At 43.9% G+C, this 25,416-nt stretch overlaps 2 protein-coding genes and 1 pseudogene across 13 annotated transcripts in view; 1 reads left to right on the top strand and 2 right to left on the bottom strand.

The window, feature by feature from the left end:
- Positions 1-448: 448 nt before the first annotated feature.
- Positions 449-1,413, bottom strand: LOC132666701 (small ribosomal subunit protein uS2B pseudogene; annotated as a pseudogene).
- Positions 1,414-5,197: 3,784 nt separating this feature from the next.
- FAM8A1 (family with sequence similarity 8 member A1) lies at positions 5,198-14,608 on the top strand. Its single transcript, XM_060614742.3, has 5 exons — positions 5,198-6,040; positions 7,297-7,417; positions 9,054-9,177; positions 10,151-10,290; positions 11,733-14,608. The coding sequence occupies exons 1-5, from the start codon at positions 5,323-5,325 to the stop codon at positions 11,875-11,877; spliced, it is 1,248 nt and encodes a 415-aa protein (XP_060470725.1). The 5' UTR covers positions 5,198-5,322; the 3' UTR covers positions 11,878-14,608.
- Positions 14,609-17,452: 2,844 nt separating this feature from the next.
- Positions 17,453-25,416, bottom strand: part of NUP153 (nucleoporin 153) — a 92,320-nt gene continuing 84,356 nt past the window's right edge. For all 12 annotated transcript variants that reach the window (XM_060614730.3, XM_060614724.3, XM_060614727.3 and 9 more), the window contains 4 exons: positions 25,026-25,382; positions 24,090-24,362; positions 19,084-19,252; positions 17,453-18,836 (listed from right to left, as the gene is read on the bottom strand). In XM_060614730.3, the coding sequence (XP_060470713.1) occupies positions 18,752-18,836; positions 19,084-19,252; positions 24,090-24,362; positions 25,026-25,382 (884 nt within the window). In that variant the 3' untranslated portion in view covers positions 17,453-18,751. The remainder of the gene's footprint in view (positions 18,837-19,083; positions 19,253-24,089; positions 24,363-25,025; positions 25,383-25,416) is intronic.

Below are 25,416 nucleotides of genomic sequence, written 5' to 3'. Positions count from 1 at the left end.
ATGGGTCTTGAAAAAGGGGAGCCTGCATTTAGTTTCCATGAAGGCAACCCTGAGCACTTTCAAGTCATTTGCTTCCATATTCTGAATAATATGTGTACTTCAACTTCTTTATATCTGTTTTAGATACCATGTCATTTAGGTGTCTGTTGACTCTTTAGTAGGAGATCTGCCTTGAGCTACCTTCTGCCTTCCCCAACCATCTCTATTTCTCTTCCTCTCAAAGTAATACATCATGATTTCGGCTGAAATAATAATATTGACATTATTACTCTTGTAAATATTATTCAATGACAAGGGAAGTTGTAATTATGATTATGTTTCCTTTCCTCTCTTGAGCTTTCTAAAAAAATTTCCTGATATATTTTTTAACTGTTTATTTTCCATCACCCTTATTTCCATCTTCTGCTTAAACATCTGTGGAAGAACAGCCTGAGACTATTGGTCATTTCTAGCCATTCAGGGGCCTGGGCAGTGGGAACCACAGGCCACGGCAGGCTGAGCTCTCCAGGCCCCAGTAGGGACCTGCCGCATAGGCAGAGGGCGCTGGCTCACCTCCAGGCCAGTCTCTGACCTCAGGTGGAGTGCCGGTAAACTTGGGACCTGGAGCAGTCCACTTATGCTGCAGTTCCTCCCTGGCCATGGTCTTTTCATCAGCAGTGCGATTATCAGTCTCTTTTCAATCCCTTCAGGATCTCTGTTGACATAGAGATCAGGCACGATCTCCCATGGGTGCTCACAGGAGACGGTGCCATGTATGCACTGAACTCCAGGGCCAGCACCCGCCACGTCAGACCCGCTGAGTGAGCTCCTTGTTGTTGTAAGGGAAGGCAGCGTCCACATAGCACGGAGGACAGTCTGTGTTTCACAGAGCAGGGTCGACAGGTTACCATAGACATGTCTCTGAGAGGCTGGCAGTCAACCCTGGGAGGGGTATCCGCCAGAAGGTATGACTCCCAGAAAACAACCTGGATCTACTCGGTGAGGGTTACAGGAATGAGGCAGCCAGTGATAAGAGTGGCCCCAGTGGCTGCAGCACACTTTAGTCCAGCTTGCTGGCCAGGATTCCTGGAGGGTGTGATATGACATCAGCCAGGTTTTCAAAGGCAACAACGGCACGAGCCACCAGCAGAAGATTCTCCCAGGTTCTCTTCAGATTTACGATGTAGGTATCACTTTTCCTTCTGTGGATGTACTTTCCATCTTGAAGTCATGATTGCTGCCATGTAAGTTGTATTGCCACGGGAATTTGAGGACATCTCCTCCTTTCGTGGAACATCAAGGGCTCCAGACATTGTAAAAGTTTCTCTTTAAGTTAGGCCAGGAACTCAGAACAACACAATACGGACCTCTTTCTAGGCAGCAAGGAAAGGGTGGCCTTTCTTTTTAAAAATATTTGGTTTCTGGGGGCACCTGGGTGGCTCTGTCGGTTAAGCCTCTGACTTTGGTTCAGGCTATGATTTCAGAGTTTGTGAGTTCAAGCCCCACGTTGGGCTCTCTCACTTTGCAGCGAATTCTGAGATGGGGCACCTGAGACGAGCTACCCAGTGGAGAGCATCCTCACACGCTGCAGACAGAAAGGGCTTCTAACAGATCCCACCGAGGCCACACTGCAGGGATCTTCTGTGCACAGCAATGAGACAGAGTCCTGTCCTCTCCAACAAGGTCCAGACCTCAGCCCCGAGTGGCGGTGAGGAGCCCTTCCTTGGCCACTCAATTTCAGTGCTAGGATTGGTGGCTGCTCCCCAGATCTACTGCTTCTATGTGGCAGGAGTCCTCTTTGACTCTTACTTGCCAACCTCACTCCTAATTCCATTAACTATCCTTTACAGTAAACGTTCTCGTTCAGATTACTTGGTCTCTTCCCCTTGACTGAGCCCTGACTGAAACACGCCCTCATTTAGTCTTAGTGCTAGAAGTAATGAAAGGTTGAATGCTCACCACTGTCCTTCTGTCATTGTTAGTCAGTTTGATGCTGAGTTTCATTCTCTAGATTCGTCAGGAAGAACTCAAGGGAATGACATTCTCGGAGTTTCTCCATTATGATAACAAATTAGCCTATGTTTTTGTACTTGAAAGTCAGTTTTGGTGGATACAAAGTCCTAAGTTCTCATTCTTTTTTCTTTCTTTTTTTTTTTTTTTTTTTTTAGAGAAAGCGAGCTAGAATGAGTGCGGGAGAGGGGCAGAGGGAGAGAGTATCCTAAGCAGGCTCAGTAGGGCCAATCCCACGACCCTAGGATCATGACCTGAGCTGAAATCAGGAGTCGGACACCCAACTGACCGAGCTATCCAGGTATCCCTCTCATTTTCTTTCTTTGAACATTTTAAATGCTTCACTATTTTCTTCTTGAATGAAGTGTTACTGTTGAAGTCCTATGATAATCCGTTTTTTTTCTCTCATGAATGTTGGCCTAAATGACCAAAATGTAAACTCGAGTAATTTTTACTAGAATGTATTTTGTTATTCAGTGTTTTCACAGTATATTCTTTCAACGTGAGGTTTTAAATATATATATGGATATACATATGAATATATTAATATAATACATATTGACTACATATAAGTACAAAAATCTATTTCTATTTTAGGAAAAGTTCTCTTGAATTATCATGTTGTATTCTTTTAACAAACTGTTCTTTATCAGGGCTTCTTTATCCATATACTGGATCTTCTGTGCCAATCTTCAATGTTTATCATTTCTGTAAAATAATTTCTTTCTCTAAATTTCTTTTTTACTTAAGAAAAATCTCATTTCCCAATTCTCATTCTCTTTGGACACTATCTGTAGTGTTTGTTTACTCCTGGGTTCCTCCTAGTTTAATAATTTCTTTTAAATGTTTATTTTTGAGAGAGAAAGAACACGAGTAGGGAAGGAATGGGTGGGGGGGAGGGGGTAGAGCAGAGGATCTGAAGCGGGCTCTGTGCTGACAAGAGTGAGCCCAACGTGGGGCTCGAATTCACAGACTGTGAGATCATGACCCGAGCCAAAGTCAACACTTAACCGACTGAGGCACTCAGGCGCCCCTCCTCCTAGTTTAGTATTCTCTTCAGAAATATTTTTTTCTTTTATTCCTAATTCTTCCCCAAGTTCTATTACTTCATTTCTGAGTTCTTCTTTCTCTGATTCATTTTGCTCTTTTGTTTCTTATATCATTTTAACATCTTTAGTTTTGACGTGATTTTTTTTTTTTTTGCACTGATATTGTGCAAGTTTTGCATTTGTGGTTTGACATCATCCTCTTGTATTTTGGGGTTGGTGATGTTACCTGTCAATTAGTTTTGTTGTAAATGTTTCATACATTTTTGGTTTTACTAACTAGTCTGTTTCTTTGTGGGGAGTTCCAGAGATTCAGAAGTCACGTACTGCCGTATTTCCAGGATCCATTTACATTTTGAGTCGTGAATACTTCTCTTTCTATATTCCTGAGGCTTCACTCCTTAGCTGGGTGTGATGGTAAAGGGCTAGGGTTAATCAGCACGCTGCTTGGAGTGGCAGAGGCGTGTCACATCACGTCTTCATTTTTGAGTGATTACTTGCTTGTAACTTTCTAGGTTGTCAGTAGCTTCTCTGCAGTACTGAATATATTCTGTTCTCCTCAGCATTGATTTTTACTTGTGAAAACTTGGCTTCCAGTCTCAATGTTGTTTCTTTGTCAGTTTAAGTTTTCATTGCTATTAAGATTGTTAAAATGTTCTCTTTGCTTAACTTCATCATGATGTGTATGTTATTTTCTCAAGACTGGGTTTTTCTTTCAATCTAAAGAGTAATAATCTGTCTTCAATTCTAGAAAATTTGGGGGCCATTGTTTTAATTTTGCCTCTGTTCTCTCTCGTGGGCTGCCTATTAGATGTCCGGTTGAACGTTTTCACTTTATGTAGAATCCCTGAACTTGTTAATTTGCATAGGTAAAAAAAAAAAAAAAAGTTATTTTTTGTTCAAGCCAGTTAGAATTCAGGCTTTTTTAAGTCACTGAAACAGAAACACTCTTACTTTCCTCCAAAGGCAAGTGAGGAAAGAAACTGAAAAAGAGGTGACTCCTGAAGTAATTACCTTGAAACCTAAACTACTCCTGAACTTTTAGGTCAGTAAATTCACTTATCTTTTTCTCTCTTAAATCAATTACAGTTGGATTTCTGACAACTGCAGCCAAGAGTCCTGATTAACATAAATGTTTACTATGTGGGTGGCACTCTACCAGGTGCTACATAATCAACGATATTCAAAACAAAGTCCATGTCTCCAATCACGACAATATTTCACACTCATTCAATACCATATTCATATATATATACACATATATATGCATATATATGTATATATATGTATATATATGTGTATATATATATACGCATATATATGTGTATATATGTATATATATGTGTATATATATATACACATATATATGCATATACACACACACACACATACATATATATAGAGAGAGAGAGAGGAAGAGAGAAGAAAGAAAGAGGAAGGGGAAATCATGCCTGGACCAGGGTATTCATAAAAGGCTCCAAAGCCCTGGGAAATGAACGGGTCTTGCCTTAGCGGAAAATAAAGGAACAGGCATCAAGGTTAACACAAGGCAGCTTTGCTAGAGTCTGCAGCAGTGGAAATAAGATTTTACGGACACAAATTAGCTCCAGGATAAGGACAGGGTCTAGATCTTAAATCAACATAATCCCTCCTCCCTTCTTTTACACTGAAAATCTCTGCAGCTGAGCCATACTATCTTCAGTTTAGTTTGGTTATTAATTTCTTATCCTCTTAAGGGCATATGTCTAATGTCACTCCCTCGAGTACAAATGGCCAGGGACAAATTCACTGGAATGAATGCAGGCGGAAATAAGCAACAAGCCCAGGGCCTGGAAACCCAAACTGTCGCGTCTCGGTAATAGGGAGCTGGGACTGCTCTTGGAAGTCTCTTCCTCCACCAGCAGTGTCTCCAGGGACAGCCTGAGTCCACTTCCCAGGAGATGATGTGGGGAAGCCACAGGCCTTAGGTTTCAGGAAGAACGTGAAAGGTGGCGGGGGAGCGGGCAGCGCGAGCCCCACAACCGGCGAACCAAGGGCCCCCGGCCTCCGAGTCCCCCGACGTCCACCGCCCCCGCCAGGAGCACGCAGCCCCTCTTCCGCGCCGCCCCCCCCTCCGCCTGCCCCGCCCCGCGGCCGGCGACGCCGGGGAGAGGCGGGGTTTCCGCTTCCGGTGGCGAATTGTTGACGCCTGCGGCTGCTGCGGTGGCGACCGGGCCGTTGGGGAGGGGCTAGTGGGGGAGGGAGACGGCGCAGTGACAGGACCGCCGAGGGTGCTGCCGAGGCGACGATGGCAGAGGGGCCGGAGGAAGCCCGAGGCCGCCCTCCCGGGCAGGACGACGGCGGAGGGGACCCCGAGCCCGTCCCTTCCCTGAGAGGCCCTCCTGCCGCCGCCGCCCCACGCCCGCGGGACGGGCCGCAGGCCGAACCCCAGGCCCCGGGCCGGCCCCCGGCCCCGGGCCTCGCGCTGGCTGCGGCCGCCGCCGAGGAGTCGGAGCCGCCGCGCGAGCCCGGGAAGTGCGGGGAGGCGGCCCCCGGCTCCAGTGCGGGGCCGCAGGAGCCGGCAGGCCGCGAGGCGCCCGAGGCCGGCGCGCCGCGAGAGAGGCCGGCGCGGCTGAGCGCCCGCGAGTACTCCCGGCAGGTGCACGAGTGGCTGTGGCAATCCTACTGCGGCTACCTCACCTGGCACAGCGGCCTGGCCGCCTTCCCCGCCTACTGCAGCTCCCAGCCGCCCCCGCCGAGCTACCCCTCGGGCGGAGGCGCCGCCGCCCCCCAGCCCGCGGCGCCGCCGCCCCCCCAGCTGGGCTATTACAACCCCTTCTACTTCCTGAGCGCCGCGGCCGCCGGGCCCGACCCGGGGGTGGCCACCGGCGTCACCACCGCTGCTCCCGTCGCGGGCCTGGGACCGCGGGCCCCGCAAGGGCAGGGATCCGTCCGCTCCACCCCAGTGACCAGAGTGGGATCGGCCGCTCCTTCGCGAACCCCGAGCGAGACCGGGCGGCAAGCAGGTGAGTAGCGCGTCGGGAAGGTTGGGCGGAGCGAAGGGGGGTCTTACGGGAGCTCGCTGGTGGGGAGAGAGGGCACGCGTTTTGCATCTGGAACTGGGGTTTCTCCACGTTCGTCAGCTGTCTTCTGCCCAGGCCTCCAATCCCCGAAGTGTGGCGCGAAGCTGCACGGTTTGTTCTTCCTTTAGACCTGGCTCTCCGAACTGATTCCTTATTCCACGTGTAAGGACGTCTTTGCTCCTGAAACCGTGCCCTTGATCTCCACGACGTGGAGAGAGCCAAAGCTTAATTGTCAGATGGCAAACCCGTTTTGACGGCTGGTGGCGGTTGGACGTGGATTTATTATGCACGACAGGATATATGATATAGAATCTTTTCTATAATATGTAATTTATATAATTATATATTACCTACATGAAGAACAGTGGGGCTGACGGATAGAAAAGATTTACATAAGTGTATGTGGAGTTCTGAACCTTTGGAACCTAGCTGAGTGATCTTGTATATTGTCTGTTTGCTTGTCTATGGGAATTAGAATGTTTTGCATTAGTTACGCGGTTTAGTTTAATATTTAGACTTTTTGTTTACCTTATTCAGCCACAGATACAAGGAACAAAAACTAGTTTTCCTGAATTTGATCCCGCTCAGAATTTGAGATGTCAGATTGATAATCATTGCATTTATTACATAGAAAGCAAGACAAAGTGAATAGGGGGTAAAATGAGGAACACAGGTATTTACTTTCTAGTAATCGTCTATACTTAACCTTGGTTTTTACAAAAAATGTTTAATTTGGGGGCGCCTGGGTGGCCCAGTCAGTTAGCTTCCAACTCGATCTCAGCCTGAGTTCAATCCCCCCCAACCCCTCTTTGGGATCAGCCTTGGGTGTGAAGCCTACTTAAAAAAAAAAAAAAAAAAAAGTTTAATTTTGTGACATAGGCTTGTGATCACCTGGATTCTCATTTGAGTCCCTAGTGAAATGTATTGAGTACCTTAAATAATTAAATTTACCTGTGAAATCATTTTTTAAACATTAAGAGGATGAAAGCAAACTTTTAAACTGTTCAGTAAATAGTGGAATAGAGTTGCTGTAAAAACATGTACTATTCATGTAGGCAATACCAATAATTGTCGCAAGGTTTTAATTAGCAAGTTGTACCTTGACTTTATGTTCTCTGATTTATTACCTAGCTTGGGTTCCAAGGCCTATGTGAAATAAGTAGTTTTACTAACTTTTTTTTTTTTTTTTTAATTTACAGGCAGAGAGTATGTTATTCCATCCTTGGCCCACAGATTTATGGCAGAAATGGTGGATTTCTTTATTCTGTTCTTTATAAAAGCAACGATTGTCTTAAGTATTATGCACCTCAGTGGAATAAAGTAAGTTAAGGCTATTTGCAGAAAGCTTTTAATGTCTACTGCATAGAGATCTTGTTTTCTGAGGTTCTGTTCACACCTGCAAGTGACTAAATGGACAGTGTGTGTGCCAGTGTCATGGTTTCTCTAGTAGGGAAATCTCTTTGTTGTATTTTTTTCTTGGTAGTTTTAAGAAATAACTACAAGAGAGAAAAACATTTAATAAATTCTGAAAGATCTGGGACTCTCATCTATTAAAAGTTAGGTAAAGGTTTTGATTTTTTTCTTTTTTTTTTTTTTTTTAATTCAGCTGTTGGGCCAGGCACTAATTTCCCTCTTACTGTCCTGTTCAGAGTAAAGACAAAGGCATAAAGAGCTTTTGGTAAATCAACTGTTGATTATAAGTTAGATGGCATTTCCAAATGGGATTGCATATTACACTATCAGGCATGCCCCACGTGAACACAGTGGGCCATCTGTTTGAGTAACCTCCTCTCCTATTAATGAGCATATAGCACTTATCCTTGCTAAGCACTTTATACATGCTGAGTAAGCAGGTAGAAATAATATGGATTCTTTAATCTTATCACCACTATGAGATGTAGAGTTTAATATCCTCGTCTTTACATATTGAAGTTTGGGTTTGTAAGAAGTTAAGCCCAGGATTTATCATTGCGAAGGTAAGAAGTGATAGTGTCAAGATGCAAACCCTTGTGGTCATGTTTTAGAGCCCTTGCTGGGAACCTGAGTGTTACTGAGATTCCTCCCTGTCCCTCCCAGGGACACATCCAGCCGGGTACCAGCTCCCTTCTTTTCAGGCTCTTGAAGAGCCTTCAACTCAGACAATTTCCTCTTGACTGACAGACGGTGCTTCATCATCACTGCTTCTCCCTAGTCTAGTTATTGTCATCGCTTTTCTAGATCATAGCAAAAGTCTTCTAACTGGTACCTTAGTCCCCCAACTCCTGTTTTATCTCAATCCAGTCTCTGATATAAACCAAAGAGATCATAAATTCTGATTCTTCCCCTCTCCACCTTAAAACCTTTCTTACTGCCATCAGGATAAAGTCTAGTCTTCATATGGCTTAACAGATGCTCTCATTTTTTAATCACTTGTTTTATACTTAATATTTGAGCCATACCCAAGTGCTTACAGCTTCCATCACAGTCTCATTCAAAGGCTCTCTCTCTGGCTAGTCCCTCTCTCTGAAACTTCCCCCTTCTTAGTCTGGCTAACTTCTCTTCATCCTCCAGATCTCAGCTCAAATGTCATTTCTGGAAAGGCTTCACTCACCGTGGTAAATGTTCTTGGTATGCGTTTCCATACTGCCCTATGGGTCTACGTAATAGCCCTCATCCCACTTTATTCTTACCTACTTAATTGTTCTGCTTTGTCTAGTAGGTAAGAGTCTCCTTGAAAGCAGAGACCAAGTTGAGTTCCCTCACCATTATGTCCCCAGGGCTAGTACAGTGCCTGCTCACAATAGTGCTGTTTATTTGTTGAACAGACTAATGAATGTTTTGTGAAACTAAACGGGCGGAAACCTAAGATTAGTTCAGAATTTCAGTTCAAGTTTGTGACTTACACTAATGGAAAAAATATCAGTGCAGTTGTGCTGGTGACTAAGTCTTCATAACCCCAAACTATTATTTTATGCAGGGATATCTCTAAGTTTGCTATGCATTATATAATAGAAGAAATAGATGAAGACACATCAATGGAAGACTTGCAGAAAATGATGATTGTGGCTCTTATATACAGATTATTAGTTTGTTTCTATGAGGTAAGCTACTGACTCAGCAAATATTAACATTTAACAATCTTTTTTAATTTTTTTAACGTTTATTTATTATTGAGAGACAGAGAGACACAGAGCATGAACAGGGGAGGGGCAGAGAGGGGGAGACACAGAATCCGAAATAGGCTCCAGGCTCCGAGCTCAGCACAGAGCCCAACACGAGGCTCAAACTCACAAACTGCGAGATCATAACCTGAACCGAAGTTGGTCTCCCAACCAACTGAGCCATCCAGGTGCCCCTAACAATCTAATTTAAATTATCACCCCAATACAAAAAGAAATGGGAATTTACAATTATTCATATTTTTGTCAAATGTCTCTGTTTAAAAATGTTTTCCAAATGTTCTCGAATGTAGTATTCTTCAAGATAAAAAAATACGTGGGGCACCTTGGGTGGCTCAGTTGGTTGAGCATCCGACTTCGGCTCAGGCCATGATCTCACGGTCTGTGGGTTCAAGCCCCACATCGGGCTCTGTGCTGACAGCTCAGAGACTGGAGTCTGCTTTGGATTCTGTGTCTCCCTGTCTCTCTGCCCCTCCCCTGCTCACCCTCTGTCTCTGTCTCTCTCAAAAATAAATAAACATCAAAAAAATAAAAAGATAAAAAAATACAGCTCCCTGAGTGGAGACGTTTTACAATTTCTTTGTAACCTATTTCAGTCTTGTGGTCCAAAAATATACTTGTAAATTGGTTGTGGAACTTGAAATTGTATTTTTCCATAGAAACAACTTGCTAAAAAAAAAGGGTGGGGGCGCTACAGAGAAATCTTACAGTACACATCTTGTGGCATGGAGGGGTTGAGAGACCAGTAGAAATGCATTACAAGGGTAACCTCTGAGTATTCTAGGAAATCCTTTCAACTTGCAAATTGTTTTAAAGGAATAAGATGACAGAAAAACTTAACCTTTGAAACTGGTAGCGTTGAGCTAGTAAATTAAAATTATCCTTCTTTCCTTAGATAATCTGCATTTGGGGAGCAGGCGGAGCCACCCCCGGGAAGTTCCTGCTGGGGCTTCGAGTTGTGACGTGTGATACATCAGTGCTTATTGCACCGAGTCGGGTTTTAGTGATTCCTTCCTCAAATGTTAGCATTACAACGTAAGTTCTTCTCTTAGCTTAATTTACTTATGAAAAGAACAAATTTTGAGCGTAGTATCCGATATTCGTAAGTTCTACCATTTGATACAGTATTTTTAGCATTTTTAGTTGGTAATTTTTCTTCATGGCGTGTAACAGATTGTTAGATTTAAGATGGAAAAGTTTGAGTTTTTCAATTGTTATATGATTATAGACCATTCTTCAGTGTACAATTTCAAGATAGTCATTTTATGAACTATCAGCCACCATAATGAGAGGGTCTGGGTGGTGGTGGTCTGTGTGTCAGTGCTCTGTATCTAGTTTGATTATTCTCTAATAAATCTGTGGTTATCGGGCCAGTTACTGATCCGCCTTTAGCCTCTATCTGGTAATGCTGTCCATCCCGTCCTTAACAGGCAGCAGGAGTTTGGACAGAGATGCACGCGTGCGTCCAGCTCCTGCTCTAAGTGACAGCGTGTAACTCTTGGTAGTACTCGCGGCTAGCTGTTGGTGTCTGTCTCTGCGAGGAGGTTCAAACAGTGCTAACGCAGGTTCTAGAGAGTTAGTTAAGGGGCTGTCAGTTGAGCAAAACAGGCTACTGGCTGGAATTGCTGTCCAAGTGATTCAGAACTGGGTTGTTAGATAAAGAAATATGAGAGACTCTGGAAGCCTTGGTTTTGCTAATATCTCCAAAATTTCCTTACAGTTTTGTGATTATAATCCTGGTTGCTACTTTTAATGAGTCAATGATGGCTGCTTATCGAGCACCTCTTCTGTAACAGGCATTGTTAAAAACACTGAATATGTATTAACTAATAAGACAGGTACCATAGGTACTCTTATCCCCTTTTCACAGAAATGAAACACAAGCGACTGATAGAAACAATTTAGTCTGGATTCAGAGCCCACACCCTCAGCCACTGTGCTTTTTCTATAGCCTTTCAGAAATCTAGCACTAGTAGGGTAAGTTTCCACTCTGAGCTGTGGTTGAAAGCTTTTTTTTTTTTTTTAAGCTTTCTTTGATCACAGCATCCCACAAAGAATACCCAGTAATTTAAAATGTGAGTGCTTCATACAAGGTGGAAAATGGGACTGCATTTTGTATATTAGTTTAGAAGGAACTAAACACAAATGACTGTAGAAAAGGTAAGTAAAGGGAATAGATATTTGTCTACAAAATATCAGAGAAAATACTGTAACCTTTAGTTCACCTTCTACAAGACCTGTTTATTACTGCTTTTCATGTGACAGTTCTGAATCTTTTTATGTTGATGATGTCTTTAGAACAAGCCCAGATGGTCTTACTAGAGTATAATGCTACTGGAAAGTAACTCAGATATCAAAGATAAAAAACTGTCAGGACTTTGTATATTTTAAGTATGTATTTTGAACTTGATAGGATACTATTAATCTCCGCGTGGTTGGTATATAATTTGTCTGATTTTTTTGCCTTAATTTTTTAGGTCCACTATACGAGCTTTGATCAAGAACTTTTCTATTGCTTCTTTTTTCCCTGCTTTCATCACACTGCTGTTTTTTCAGCATAATCGAACAGCCTATGACATTGTAGCAGGAACCATTGTGGTAAAGAGAAATGGGGTCAGATGATGCCCCAAAAGAGCCCTGAATTCCACACTCTCTGGAATGATGACAAGACTAAATTATGTATCAAGGCCATCAGTATCCCTGGGTTACACTAATTGATGATTTAGAAATTAAAGCAGTCGCTCCAGTGTGATGCAGGTGACTATTCTGAAAGTATTGATATTACTTGAATGCCAAAGAACTTTTCCAGAAGAAAAATCTGTTAAATTTAAATGTTAAAAATTTTTAGATTGAAAAGAAGGCAAGTGATTTTATAATCAACAATGGACAATATATACTTTCTTAAGATCTAAGGCATTAGAATTTGCTGAAAGCATTTTCAGCTCTGAAATCTCCAGATGAAACTTAAAAAATTTTGGTTTATCCCAGAATGATGGAAAAGTCCAGTTGTGTTTTGTAAACACATTAACTCATATTTTAGTCAACACTTCTTGGGGCAGTTGTTGTCTTTGCTTTTGGGGAGGGGGGTGGGGACACAAATTTGATAACCCGCTTATCTCCCACTCTGGGAGGAAGTGAGTCAGCTGCAAGAGAGAGGGGCAAAGGAGGCAGGCCTAGGTTCCCTTACTGACGTTCTCAGATCTGTACTGCAATGCACTGTGGGAATGATGCCACTTTACAAGTATCGTTACTGTTCTAACATGTATTTGGGGCAAGTTTTGCATGATGATGAAAAAGTATTAAGTCATATTGCTGTATTATTGATTTTTTTAAAGAAAAGGTAAGTTAGTGATTGCTTTTGGTGGGGGGAGGGGGGTCCTAAATTTCACCATAAATTAAAATTACAATTCATGTGCAAGTGTTTTTAGTGCCCTAAATCAAACTATATGTGGGGGGAATTCGTCAAATTGTTGCATATTTACTGTAAAACAACATTCCCAGTATGTGTGCAGCATGAAGAAAGTGTTAGTGCTTTTCAGTGTTCTAATAGAACTTCTGTTTCTATAAGGATATTTACACACTAGGTAGTTTCCTTTTATATTTTATATAGTTCTAGGACTTTTGAAACCTCAAGGAGTTAAATAAGCATAGTATTTCATGGTAAAATACTAGGTAGCCTATTAAATATTAGCAATTTTCCCATTATGAACTATTCTAAAACAAAGACAGGTATTTCCAGACATTTTTCTAAGTTCTTTGGGCCAAAACCTCACTTTGGGTCTGCCAGGGATGGTGTCTTGAGGGAAATAAGTAACAGTTTGTGTATTGCCATTTTAATTTATTCTTCTACTGAGGCAAAGCTTAGTGTTTTAAGTATGTGTGCATGTTTTGCTAGATGGCCCTGTTCGCTGTGTTGAGAGAATACCTGAAAAAGTTCTATTTCTTAGGCGTTTTCTCCAACCCTGATACTATTTTCCCAAAAAACACTCACCTCTGTTGGACACTTCATAATTAGATTGCTTAAAAGATCTTGACTTTTTTTTTTGGTCTTTGATAGCGAATGAAAGACAGGTATATTATCACTATATCAGTTTTTAAAGTGGGCTTTTCCTTTAAAACTGAAAGTGTTCACATTTGATGTCTATAGAAACCTTAACAGTGTCCTTAATACCTTTTTATCATAAAATTTCATAAACCATGTTTTTCAAAATAATTTTACGTTAAATTCAACACCACAGAAAGCCTGTCCGTTAAGTGCATCCAGGTACTCGACAAATCATTCACTTGTTGCCCCTGGGAAGATATTTAGCTGATGGCCCCTTCAGGGTAAGTGTTACCCAAACGTACCACTCCGTGTACTACATTAGCATTGGTGGATACACTATTTTTGCCACTGACGGGGGAGATCAGTTGCAATGTCCTTCAGCCATGTAGCTCTGGAGGAGACCTTTGTAATTTCCTCTCAGAAAATTGGAAGGTTCACCGTCTAGGCTATTTTAATGTATACAAACAAAAGCAAGTCACGTCACCCAGCTTAACTTCTTAAAAGATTGCATATTTTCTATATCTGAGTTATTCAGAATCATATCTTTGTAGGTTCATTTAGGTCCATCTTAGGGTTCAAGTTACATAGCCCGATAAAATAGAAGTATTCCTGCTTTGCCTTTACAACAAATTGCAAGGCTGTTTGTATTTCTGAATGCACTTAGGAAAAGATATTTGATGCCCAGATCATTGGGAAAAAATGACAAAAAATGGGGAAGGAGGGAGAGTTCTTTTCTCTTCGGGTTGTGGTGGGGGGGAGGTGGGGTGGGAAGCCTCCCATCTTTTCAAAAACACTTTTCTATTTGATGTATTTCATTTATAGAAAATTTCTGCATCAGAGTATAATTCTCATGCCGAAGCTCTAGCCTAAAAAGGCAAAAAGATAGTTGTTTTCAAAGAATGTTTACAAACATTATTCATCACTTTTACAAGATAAGTAATAAGGGAACAAAAATCAAAAGTAAGCAGAGTAAAAGAACACTATTGCAGTGAAAGTGCCCTAATGAAAACCACAGAACGGGCAGTTAACTCCGGCATCTAGAAAAATCTCAGTACCTACTAAAAGTAGCTAGAGTGGCTAGTGCACCGTAAGAGAAGTCTGACTTGAGTGTTCACGCGGGCCGAGGTGAGGAAACCCGAGGAGGACAAGCCTCGCTCTTTTTGACTCATCTGTGACCATAAAACTAAAGCCAACACTTTTTTGGATAGAAAGCCTTTAAAGTATCGCCCAGCTGATACCTGTGTAGCCCTGGTTCGGAAGTGACCTAAACATTTACCTTCCGATTTTACCCAGATATTTAGGATTAAAGAGGGCCCCTTTGTCTAAATTATAAAATTAAGGCTTTAGTGTCCATCGTTTCAAATGACAGGAAAAGTGGTTTTTAGCTGCATTAAAAGGATTTGTTCCCTTCTGGGACTTGTTTGGGTGTTTTACTTATGCATAAGTGTTTCCAGCAAAGGAAGACAAAAGGAGTTTACTTGCTACTCGGGAGGAGGGCTTTCTGAGAGGAGGGGTAGGACGTTTTCATTCTACACTTACCCCTGTTCAAAGCCGTGGTTCCTTTGGAGGAATATGCCAACAGCAGTGTTCATAAAACCTGACCAGTGTCATTTCACGTACTTGCCATCGCCCGGCCTCCATCCCAGAGGCCAGAATCTTTTACAAGAAGTGCTTGCCTGGGTAACGTTCCTCCTCTCCAGCTGTGTGTCTATTTTCTTGCAGTTCATTATAGTAGGACTTGACCCACAAACAGTATCTGATGGCCTGCCTATAAGTAAAATTCAGCATTCTATTTTTAATAATTTGTATGCCACCGATTTGTATTCTTTGTCTCAATAAATACTTGATCACCGATGCTTTCGTTTTTTGACTGTTAATTTGAGATTTGCTCTAGAATTTCCTACTCACGGAGACCTTGCTCAGCTTTTCCAGCGTTCTCTGCCTTCAGGAGAATGGCAGTCAGCTAGAGTGCTTTCAGAAAGACAGATCTAGCAACAAACCATCCACCCTTAGGAGTTGTACAGTCCCGTAGCAAAAGTCACTCGAAAGTTCCCCAGAGATGACTAAGCTTAATGTTAAGCCAGTCCTGTCCTTTCCTTAAAGTGGTTAACCGTCCCGCATTATACAAGATACTAAGAACGCATTTTATACCCAAAGAACCGGAAGTTCAAAGTCTCATAGGTGATGAACGACCGCGCTGGGCAATTTAAACCTAGTTCTGATCTTACAAGCATTTCCTGTTGTAACACATCTAGAGGAGGACAGGATACAAAACAGGCCCCCAAGAAGAACAAAGCTGACAAACCTAAATGGAGCTAAAACGGTGGCCTGGTCTGAGCTCTGTAGACCGTGTTGATCTGAGCCCAGGCGCACACCACACATTGTGGAACTACAGGGGACTTTTAAAGCAAGCTTTACGAGCTGCCCCATGTTATTCGTAAATTCAGCTGGTGTGTGTCACTAGACCCAGTACACGGCCATTTCCCCAACCTGACTATACCAAATGTGCCAGTTTCCATTAAACGCACAGGCTCGTAACCTTCGTACAGCTTTCAGGGAGTTTCACTTTAAATGGGCCCCGGAAACCAGTCACGGAGATGAAAAGGACAGCGTAAGTAACACAGTACTGCTGGAATCACGTACGGTGACCGACGGTGACTGCACTGAACTGGGGAGCACGAAGGAGAGACTCCTGCTGTACGCCTGAAACCAGTATGGTAGGTCAAGAGTTAAAAATAAATTTTAAAAATAAACCTATAATTAGGATTTTATCATTTGAAATTAAAGTGTTAGACTCCTTTATAGCCTGGTTACAAATTTTTAAAATTCGTCCCAACACTTCAGGAGCGCCTGGGTGGCTCAGTCAGTTGAGCGACGGACTCCGGCTCGGGTCATGATTTCACGGTTCGTGAGTTCGCGCCCTACGTCGGCTCTATCAGCACAGAGCCCACTTCAGATCCTCTGTCCCCCTCCCACACGCTCTCTCTCAAAAATAAACATTAAAAAATAATAGTTATTCCAACACTTCAATTTCAAATAACAAAATCCTAATTACGTAAACAATCGCAGGAGAGAATTTATAACATGTGAACAAAGGCGGCTAGCTTGAAGAGATTTCCCAGTTGTTTACATCCTACTGTTTCTTAACGCCCCAAATCCTGAATTACTGAAAATCACCCGGCACCCAAAGTGGCAGGCCTGGACCTCCTGCATCTGGAGTCCTCCAGCCAGAGAAGGGGGTTTTCTTCCTGCGCTATTTCCCCTTCTCCCAACCAACCGCCCTCAGTTTTCACCTGTGTATAGAACACGGAACACAAACCTGCCCGAGCTGCTCCCACAGCCACCGAGAGCGGGTCTGCAGCCGGAGCCGGTCCGGGCGGGAGACCTCGCCGAGCAGGGGACAGACAGGCTCGAGGCTAGAGCTGCTTTCGCGAGCGTCCCTAGAGCTCCCCCAGAGCTCCCCCGTGCAGCCCGAGAAGAGCCGCGGTCGGGATGCAAAGTACAAGCGCCACACGCCGAACACATTTCTACAGCCTTCAGTTTGGGCGCCGGAAGATTTCCTCCTTCAACCGCCTTAAGTAGGATTTTCAGTCACTTCTACTAAATATTTCTAGCACATTGCTTACGAGAATCTTTCCCACAGTAGAAAGCCTAACGTCCCCATTCGTACAGGCCTAGAGAATGGCTAACATGAACGAGCCCGCAATTTAGTTCGGCATCAACATCCGAGCATGAAGACTGGATTTCCAGGACTCATCACCATTTGCCCCCAGACAGGCCCGTGTCAAATGCGTATTACTAATAAAGTGAGACTTAGAAAATGTCTACCCCCAAACCAGCATCTGACGATGGCCTAAGAGGTTTTCAAGACGACAAACATCCTACGCCAAAATTGGAAACACATATAAAAAAGCTTGTAAACTTTTTCAAGTTCTGAATTGGCAAATCGTATCCCAGCAGCTCTTTTTGACAGACGGCCGAAGAGACCTAGTCAGAAAGAAAAAAAAAAAATCTGCTAACATAATCCACACGAATTCCACACGACAGAACCACTCAAGTTTTTTGCAGGCTGCTCTGGGCACGTGTCTCCAAAAGCTCAGTCGATAAACGGCTGTCTGGTCACCTCTCAAGGAAGATACAAATACAAACAGAAATGGTCACGTGTGTTTATTTTCAACTTTTAAAAAGGTATGTCAATTTATATGCAAAGTAGGCGTGATTCCTAGCACCAGACAAAAAGCAGGGTACCTTCTACATGTTTTACGTTCGGACACTTCCCCGCTTCACTTAGGAGATGTCCAAGTCACTTAAACGGATTCTTTGGAATTTCTCTGACCGTGGCGAACCTTTATACAAAGGTTCCCTTCCGTTAACACCGGTACCTTCATTATAAGTTAACACTAGAACGAAAAATATTTCATAATTTTTTATTGATGGCATTTATCCCATGGTTTAACATGTTAATTATACTGTAATAAACATGGCTTTAATATTAAACTTTTCCTTATTATCCAAAGTCACCACAGTCCATTTCAGTAAATATAAAAATATATGCTTAATACTTTGTACAATACTGGTTTTTGGTCCAAACAAAACTGGATCAGAAAAGCCAATAAATTCACTTTAAGAATCCCCAATTTTTTTTTAAAGATTTCCAAATGGATTTAGGCAACTTTGAATAATGGGATTTACATAATAAAATCTGAGACGAGACTAAACAAAGAACAAATTTTCTAACACAAAATTAAAATTTCAAGTTCACAGATTTATGTTATGCCAAAAAAGTACAGAAACAAAATCGTATTTACACAAGTTTCATAATAAAATAATGAAAAAGGCAAGACAGGTGAGAGTCAGGAGAATGAAAATATAGAAATAGCAGAGAATTATTAAATGGAGAATGAACTAGATCTAGTAAGTCCTTAGCACGGACCATCCTTTCATCAGGCTTCCTCTATCGGAAAATCTTAGTGCACGAGACACCCGACTCACTCCACACATACACCAGCACAAACTCGGCAGAGAAATCACTCACTTCAACACTCTCTAATCTACACGGGGGTCCTCCGATATAATTACAACGTCAGTGCGTTCCACAAACGCGTGTCAACGCACGCGGTGGTGCAGACACAGGGGTTCTTTACAAAGCCATTCGCGGAGCAGGCTCCCTCCCTGGGCCCGGCCAGCCTGCGCCGGGCCAGGGACCAACGTGCCGGGTCAGAGTTTCGCTGAAGAATCAGTCACCGATCTAGCTATGATTTGTTTTAAAACGGGAGCGGGAGAGGTGAGGGCAGGGCTTCTGTAAAGAAAAAACAAGGAGGAAAACCCCCACGTCAAAGAAGTCTTGAGGCGGATCTGACGTCGGATAACCCAGCACACGGGACGATCCAGTATCTGGAAAGCAGGGCACCGGCTGCTGTGGAAGTGTTGCGCACAACACCAAAGTGACCTTTATTTCTTGCGCCTGACGGCAGTCTTTATCTTGCGCCCAGAGACCGAAGTTCCAGAAGACGAGAACATATTTTTCCCGTTTGACCTGGGGAAAACAAAAACTTCATTATGTGACAAAGTGCGCGGACAAAACCTCAGGATCCTACTACTCAGGGCTCCCAGTGACGGGGGGGGGACGACGACACACTGGCAAACATACTTTGTTATGTCACTGTCACACACACACACACACACACACACACACACACACACACACAGACACGTGCGGGCGCGCACACGCAAGCACGCACGCAGGCGCACGCACGCAGCCCCAAGGGGCCAGGCCCTCTTACCCCACGGTGAAGGCCGCCGCGGGATGGCTGAACGGAAAGCCCCCCGAGCCCGAGGGCTGGGCCGCGGCCGCAGGAGCGCTGGGGTTCGCACCGAACGTGAACACTCCCGACGGGTTGTTGTTCGTGAAGTTGAAGTTCGTGGTGCTGCTGCCGAACTGGAAAACTGAAGCTACGATAGTTAAAGCAGAAAAACGTCATTAAGGTGAAAATGCTAGTGGTTCTGGCGAGGACTCCGACCCAGCCACGCGCAGCGCGGGAGGGGTTGAGCTCCCTTACTTACATTCGCTTAATAGGAAGAAAACTAGAAGGAAGTGTTTTCTCCACTGACGCGCGCTACGGACTCACACGTCCCCTGGCAAGTGACCCGACTTCCCTGTGACCAAGGAGGAAAGGGTAGAAGAGACTTCTGGACAAAGAGAGTGGAATCGACATTTAGCGCTAACTTCTTCACAAATTCACAGATGACGCTAAAATAACAGGAACGGGGTTTTTAGCAAGATGAGGGAGAGGAGACGCCAGAAGGCGGACTGGAGCCAAGCACTGAGCTAGCGGCGGGTGCCCACGGGAGCACCTCCTCGGACACGAAACACACCCACGGGCCCGGGCGCCGGACGGCCGAGGAAGGGAGGCGGCGGGTAGGCTTCAACAGGGAAGGCGGGAGATCATCCGTGTGGGCAGCAGACGCCCAGATCTGTCCCGCCCCGGTACAAACAAGAGGCCATTCTCCAGCCCAGCAAGTCTCTGGCCAGGGGTCAGGATGTATCACACAGAAAGGCAAGGACACGCTACAGAAACCAGGAGGAGTAAAAGCAAGGTGAAGGCCGAGAGCTGCGGCCCTGCCCCGCGCCCCCCCAGCCCTGGCCACGGGGAGTACATGTGCCCTCCAGGCAGGAGACTGAATAATCTTCTCTGGGGATTCCAGACCTGCTGACACTAACATCCAGGTCTTCCCAAGTCAACAGGCCAGTCAGATAAACCTACAAGGAAATTCAAGCTCTACAAGCCTATCCAAACACAAAGAATTATCAAGTGGTACTTAGGTATCCTACACTAATTAAATTTTGAGTTGAATGGGAACAGGTATTTGCAAACCACGTATCTGATAAGCAGGTATCCAGAATATCAACAACGCCTACAACTCAACGGTCAAAAAACACAAATAACCTGATTTAAAAATGGACAAAAAGCGGGGCGCCTGGGTGGCTCAGTTGGTTACGCATCCGACTCGTGATTTCAGCTCAGGTCATGATCTCAGGGTTTCGTGAGATCGAGTCCCATGTCAGGCTCTGTGCTGACAGCGTGGAACCTGCTTGGGATTCTCTCTCTCTCTCCCTCTCTCTGCCCCCTCCCTGCTTGTGCTCTCTCTCTCAAAATAAATAAACATTAAAAAAAAATAGACAAAAAACTTGAGCAGACATCTCCAAAGATGATACACAAATAGTCAGCAGGCAAACATTAACATCAGTCAACATCACTCATCATCAGGAAAAAGCAAATCAAAACCACAGTAAGGTATCACCTCACACCTGTTAGGATGGCCGTCGGCACCAAAAACACAAGAGACAACGAGAGCTGGTGAGCATGTGAATAAAAGGGACCCTGTGCCCTAACTGATGCGGCCACTGTGGGAAAGTATGGAGGTTCCTCAAGAAATTAAAAGTAGAAATACCATATAATCCAGCAATCCCATTCTGGGTATTTATCCAAAAGATTTGGAATCAGAATCTTGAAGAGATACTTGGGACTCCGGGGTTCACTGTGGCATTATTTACAATAGCCAACACGTGGAACCCCCCTAAATGTCCACTGATACATGAATAGAGTTAAACAATGTACATTACATACGATGGTTCTTCGTCCTTTAAAGAAAAAAAAAAAAAAAGAGTATCTTACAATATGCAAAAACGTGGACTCTGGAGGACATTATGCTAAGTGAAATAAGCCAGTCACAGAAGGACAAGTTCTGCCTGATTTCATTTCTGTGAGGTATCTAAAATAGCCAAACCATAGAAGCAGAGAGAGGGACGGTGACTGGTGGGAGACCAAGAGGTAACAATTTTGGAACAAAATCGGAAGGATATAAAGACGCATCCACACAACAAAAAAGAACACTTGGAATTAAAAAGTAAGGGGCGCCTGGGTGGCGCAGTCAGTTAAGCGTCCGACTTCAGCCAGGTCACGATCTCGCGGTCCGTGAGTTCGAGCCCCGCGTCAGGCTCTGGGCTGATGGCTCAGAGCCTGGAGCCTGTTTCCGATTCTGTGTCTCCCTTTCTCTCTGCCCCTCCCCCGTTCATGCTCTGTCTCTCTCTGTCCCAAAAATAAATTTAAAAAGTTGAAAAAAAAATTAAAAAAAAAAAAAAAGTAATACTAGCAGAAGTAAAATCTCAACAGAAGGAGGAATAAAAGATAAATGGAAGAAATCTTCCCAGAAAGCGCAGAAAGGACAAAAAGAACAGAAGTTAAAGAAGAGTGAGGCACAAAAATTTCCCAAGAAACAATTCAAGAAAATTCCCAAGAATGAAAGTTCACAAAAGGACAGACTAAATTCCTTACACAATCAGTGGGTGAAAACGCATCCAGACCAAGGAACAGCTTTTTCTTTTTTAAATCTTTTATTTTTGAGAGAGAGAGAGACAAGTGAGAGCAGGGGAGGAACAGAGAGAGAGGGAGACACAGAATCCGAAATAGGCTCCAGGCTCCAAGCTGTCGGCACAGAGCCCGACGCGGGGCTCGAACCCACGAACCGTGAGATCCTGACCTGAGCCGAAGTCGGACGCTTAACCGACGGAGCCAAACAGGCGCTCCGGAACAGCTTCTTGATAAGTCAGAACACTGGAGGCAAAAGAAAAGATTCTAATGAGATTTCAGAAAGAAGAAATGGTCAAAGAGCAGAGATGAAGAAAGAGTTCAAGAGTAACTCTGAGACAGCCAGAAAGTCCACAATGGAGAGATGCCCTCAAAACTATGGAAATTATGTCCAATCTAAACCTGTACTCAACTGAAATCTTACCAAACGCAGGGGCATAATGAAAATACTTCCAGAAATGTAAGGTCTCAAAACTTTCTTCCCTGAGGACTTCAGGAATCACTGGAAGAGCTGCTCTATTAAAACAAAGAAATAAGACAACACTGACATCATCCAGCAAAGAGATTCTTTTGAGAAGAAGGGTTCCAGAATCTCCAAGAGAAAGGTAAAAAGAGATGCCGAGACCACAGTTCAACAGCGGGCCTAGAAAGGAGCAGATTAGAAGATTCTGTGGGAGGATTCTGGTGGGAGGAGCGGATAAGTTTCTCTCAGGTACTAAATAGCACACAGCCAATGTATTTGAAAATGCTGAGAAGTGATCCAGATGAACAGGAGGAGAGCCAAAGTTGTAACTACTGACAGGTACAAAGACATCAACACAGACGGGGATCATTCGTGCTGTAGAAAACAAAACCCTGTGGAGAGAAGAACAGCAAAGTACATATCACACGGTCTGCACACTCGGGCCACTGATCCAAGCACACGGTGGTCCCCACATCAGGAGGACTGAGGGAAATGTCACCTGTGTGAAAGAAAGCTAAACTCTCCACCGCCTCACAGTGAGAAGAATCAACTAATCCCAATTAAAGTGGGTAATACGTGTCACAGAAGTTCTGCTACCTGTACTAACTGACCAAGTAGTAATATCCGGAATACATTAATAATTCCTACAAAATAAGCAAAAGCAAAACAACGGAAACAAAAAACAGCCACAAAAATTAAAAAAAAAAAAAAAACAAAAAAACCAAAAAAACCCTTATAAAAACAATTCACAAAAAATGAAATCAAGTAGAATCCAGACATGAGAATCTTCACACAAGACAGCAGGATGTGAATGTGAACAATCTGCCAGGCCAAGCTTGTGTTATGCTGTAACGTAGAAGATACGCACACGCACCTCGGAATCCAGCGGCCCCTTTCCCGGTACGTACCCTAGAGAAACATGCACGTGCGCCCCGCAGCGTGGGCACGGCACGAGCAGAACGGCATGTCCTCACAGCTAAAAACAGCGGTACATGGATAAATCGCGGTATGTTCATAGACTGATTTACTCTACAGCAATGAAAATGAACAAACTATATGTAATAACATGGATGTGCTTTACAAGTAAAGCAAAAGACACAAGAAGCAAAAGACTGAATACAGTAAGATTCCATATATATATATGATTCCATATATATATATGTATGGGATCTTACTGTGTGTGTGTGTGTGTATATAGTTAAAAATAAGGCAAAATGGTATCTTGTAGAGATTCACGTATCAGTAGTTCACTTTAAAAAACCCCAGGAAAGTGACAATCATAAAGGCCAGGGCCCATCAGAGCAAGGAAAGAGGCGTGTGATCAAAAAGGGAGACCGGAGGGGCTCCTGGGCAGCGGGCTACACAAGCGTTTTGCTGCAACATCACAGTGTTCATTTATGTTTCAGGTTTTTCTACATGAAGTTATATTTCACAGTGAGAAAAAGACACATCGTGCAATTCTGAGGAAACACATCATAGAACAATGTGATTAGCCAGACTGAGAACAATGCACTTGTTTACATATTGCCAGTCAAGTGTCATCCAACAGAAAGTTCCTGGGACAACGGGCTGTCCGGTCCCAGGAGAGCACTGCACTTGGGGGCGTAACCTCCCACAACGAGGACTAGAAAATATAGCTGGAATCTAGGCTGGAGTGCTCCCAAATTCAGATGGGGAGAAATGGGACTGAATGAACGTCCAATCTACTTCAAAGAGTAAGAAATGACTACATTTTAACCACATACATGAATACCTTCAAGCGCTTACTTTTAACGGTATGAAGTTGAGAATGTTGTTCATATTACAAAGTCCAAACACATATTTCTCTATTCTGCCAAGTATAAGACGTTTAAAAAACGAAGACACATACATGGCTTCAAAATTCAGAAACCATATTCTATTGGGAGCCACCAGCACCTGGGTACGGATGCAAACTATGTGACCAGCACACACTTACTAGAACTAGGAGCTGCTGCAGAGCCAAATGCAGACTGACTAGGCTGTTGTCCAAACACGGGAGGCTGGCTGCTGCTTGACACTGTCCCAAAAGTGGGCGGCGTGGGCTGAGAAGCGGCAGAAAACAATGCTGCGGAAGATGACAGGGCTCCGAAGCCTGAGGGATTCGGCTGATTGGCACCTTGACTCTGTCCAAACGTCGGGGTTTGGTTAACACCAAATGCTGGACTGGCAGACGGTGCTGAAGGTCCAGTGCCAAACACGAAGGAGGATCCTAGAGACCCAGAGAAACAATCACGTCACCTAACAGCTACAACCAGATAATCCTTAAGGAAGGTCTAAAAATTTAGCTGCAAACCGCGAGCCTCTTTTCTCTTTACCTTGCTGAACAAGTCCCATCAGGGCCAGTTTTCGATAATAATGAAGAATACAATCCTATTATTTAGTAAAGCCATATAGAATTCATATAAACAAAAATTATTAGCCAAGAGTCCCCACCTTCACAGCCAAATTTTTTTAGGTAAAGGGATCCATCCAAGAAGATAACTGATTTTCACCAGATATTCGACGCACTGCAGAAATCAGCTAATGTCGTCATCACGTATATACACATAATGGGGACCTACGTCTAATGAAATAGGCCCCAGTGTCTGGTTACTTAACAACCTAACATTTCAAAAGGAACACTTGGAAAATCTAAAGACTAGACTCTTGTTGAGATCAGAAAAATCCCTCCTAAGAGTTAATTCTATTAAACCGAACACAGACTGCACGGGATTCCACGCAGTGAACGGCTGCCACACCCGTAACCTTCGGGGGCAGGCGACCTAAGGGCACCCGGGCTGTTCTGTAACCACCCGCGACAGGTTACTTGCTAAGAGCAGACAGGATGAAACAGTCCAACTACAACCTGTTTTTCTTTTGTAAATAAACGTACCCGCAGAGCTGCATGTGGTGGTAGCTCCAAAAGTGAAACCGGAGGTTACGGGATTACTCCCGCCGGCCCCTGGACCGAAGACGAACGGGGTGACCGCTGAGCCCGCGCTGGACGTGGCTGCAGGTTTGCTCTCCTGAGAAAACAGCAGAGACTGAGAAGTAGCGGCCTCCGCGGAGCTCCCGAAGGCGGAGCTGCTCACAGGGTTGCTGGCCTGTCCAAACACGAAGGCAGCCACCGGCGCACCGGAGGACGCGGCGGAGCTACCGAATATGCCCCCGGCTGCCGAAGTGGCCGGTGCGCTTGAATTAGAAGAACTGTTGTTCAAGAAACTGAACACTGGTTTTGCTGCACCTGGATCTGTAAGAAATAAAGATGCAAACAAAAGTCTTTA

The sequence above is a fragment of the Panthera onca genome, chromosome B2 (assembly GCF_046562875.1).
Source record: "Panthera onca isolate mPanOnc1 chromosome B2, mPanOnc1 haplotype 2, whole genome shotgun sequence".
Classification (NCBI taxonomy): Eukaryota; Metazoa; Chordata; class Mammalia; order Carnivora; family Felidae; genus Panthera; species Panthera onca.
The sequence above is the reverse complement of the archived record's forward strand: the minus strand, read 5'-3'. Positions and strand labels throughout refer to the sequence as shown.

Bases quoted from the DNA above. Each gene is read 5' to 3' on its own strand.
- FAM8A1 (XM_060614742.3), top strand. From the start codon at position 5,323: ATGGCAGAGGGGCCGGAGGAAGCCCGAGGCCGCCCTCCCGGGCAGGAC. The intron at 7,418-9,053 runs GTAAGTTAAGGC...TATTTTATGCAG, and splicing joins ATGCACCTCAGTGGAATAAA to GGATATCTCTAAGTTTGCTA. The intron at 10,291-11,732 runs GTAAGTTCTTCT...TTAATTTTTTAG, and splicing joins TCAAATGTTAGCATTACAAC to GTCCACTATACGAGCTTTGA.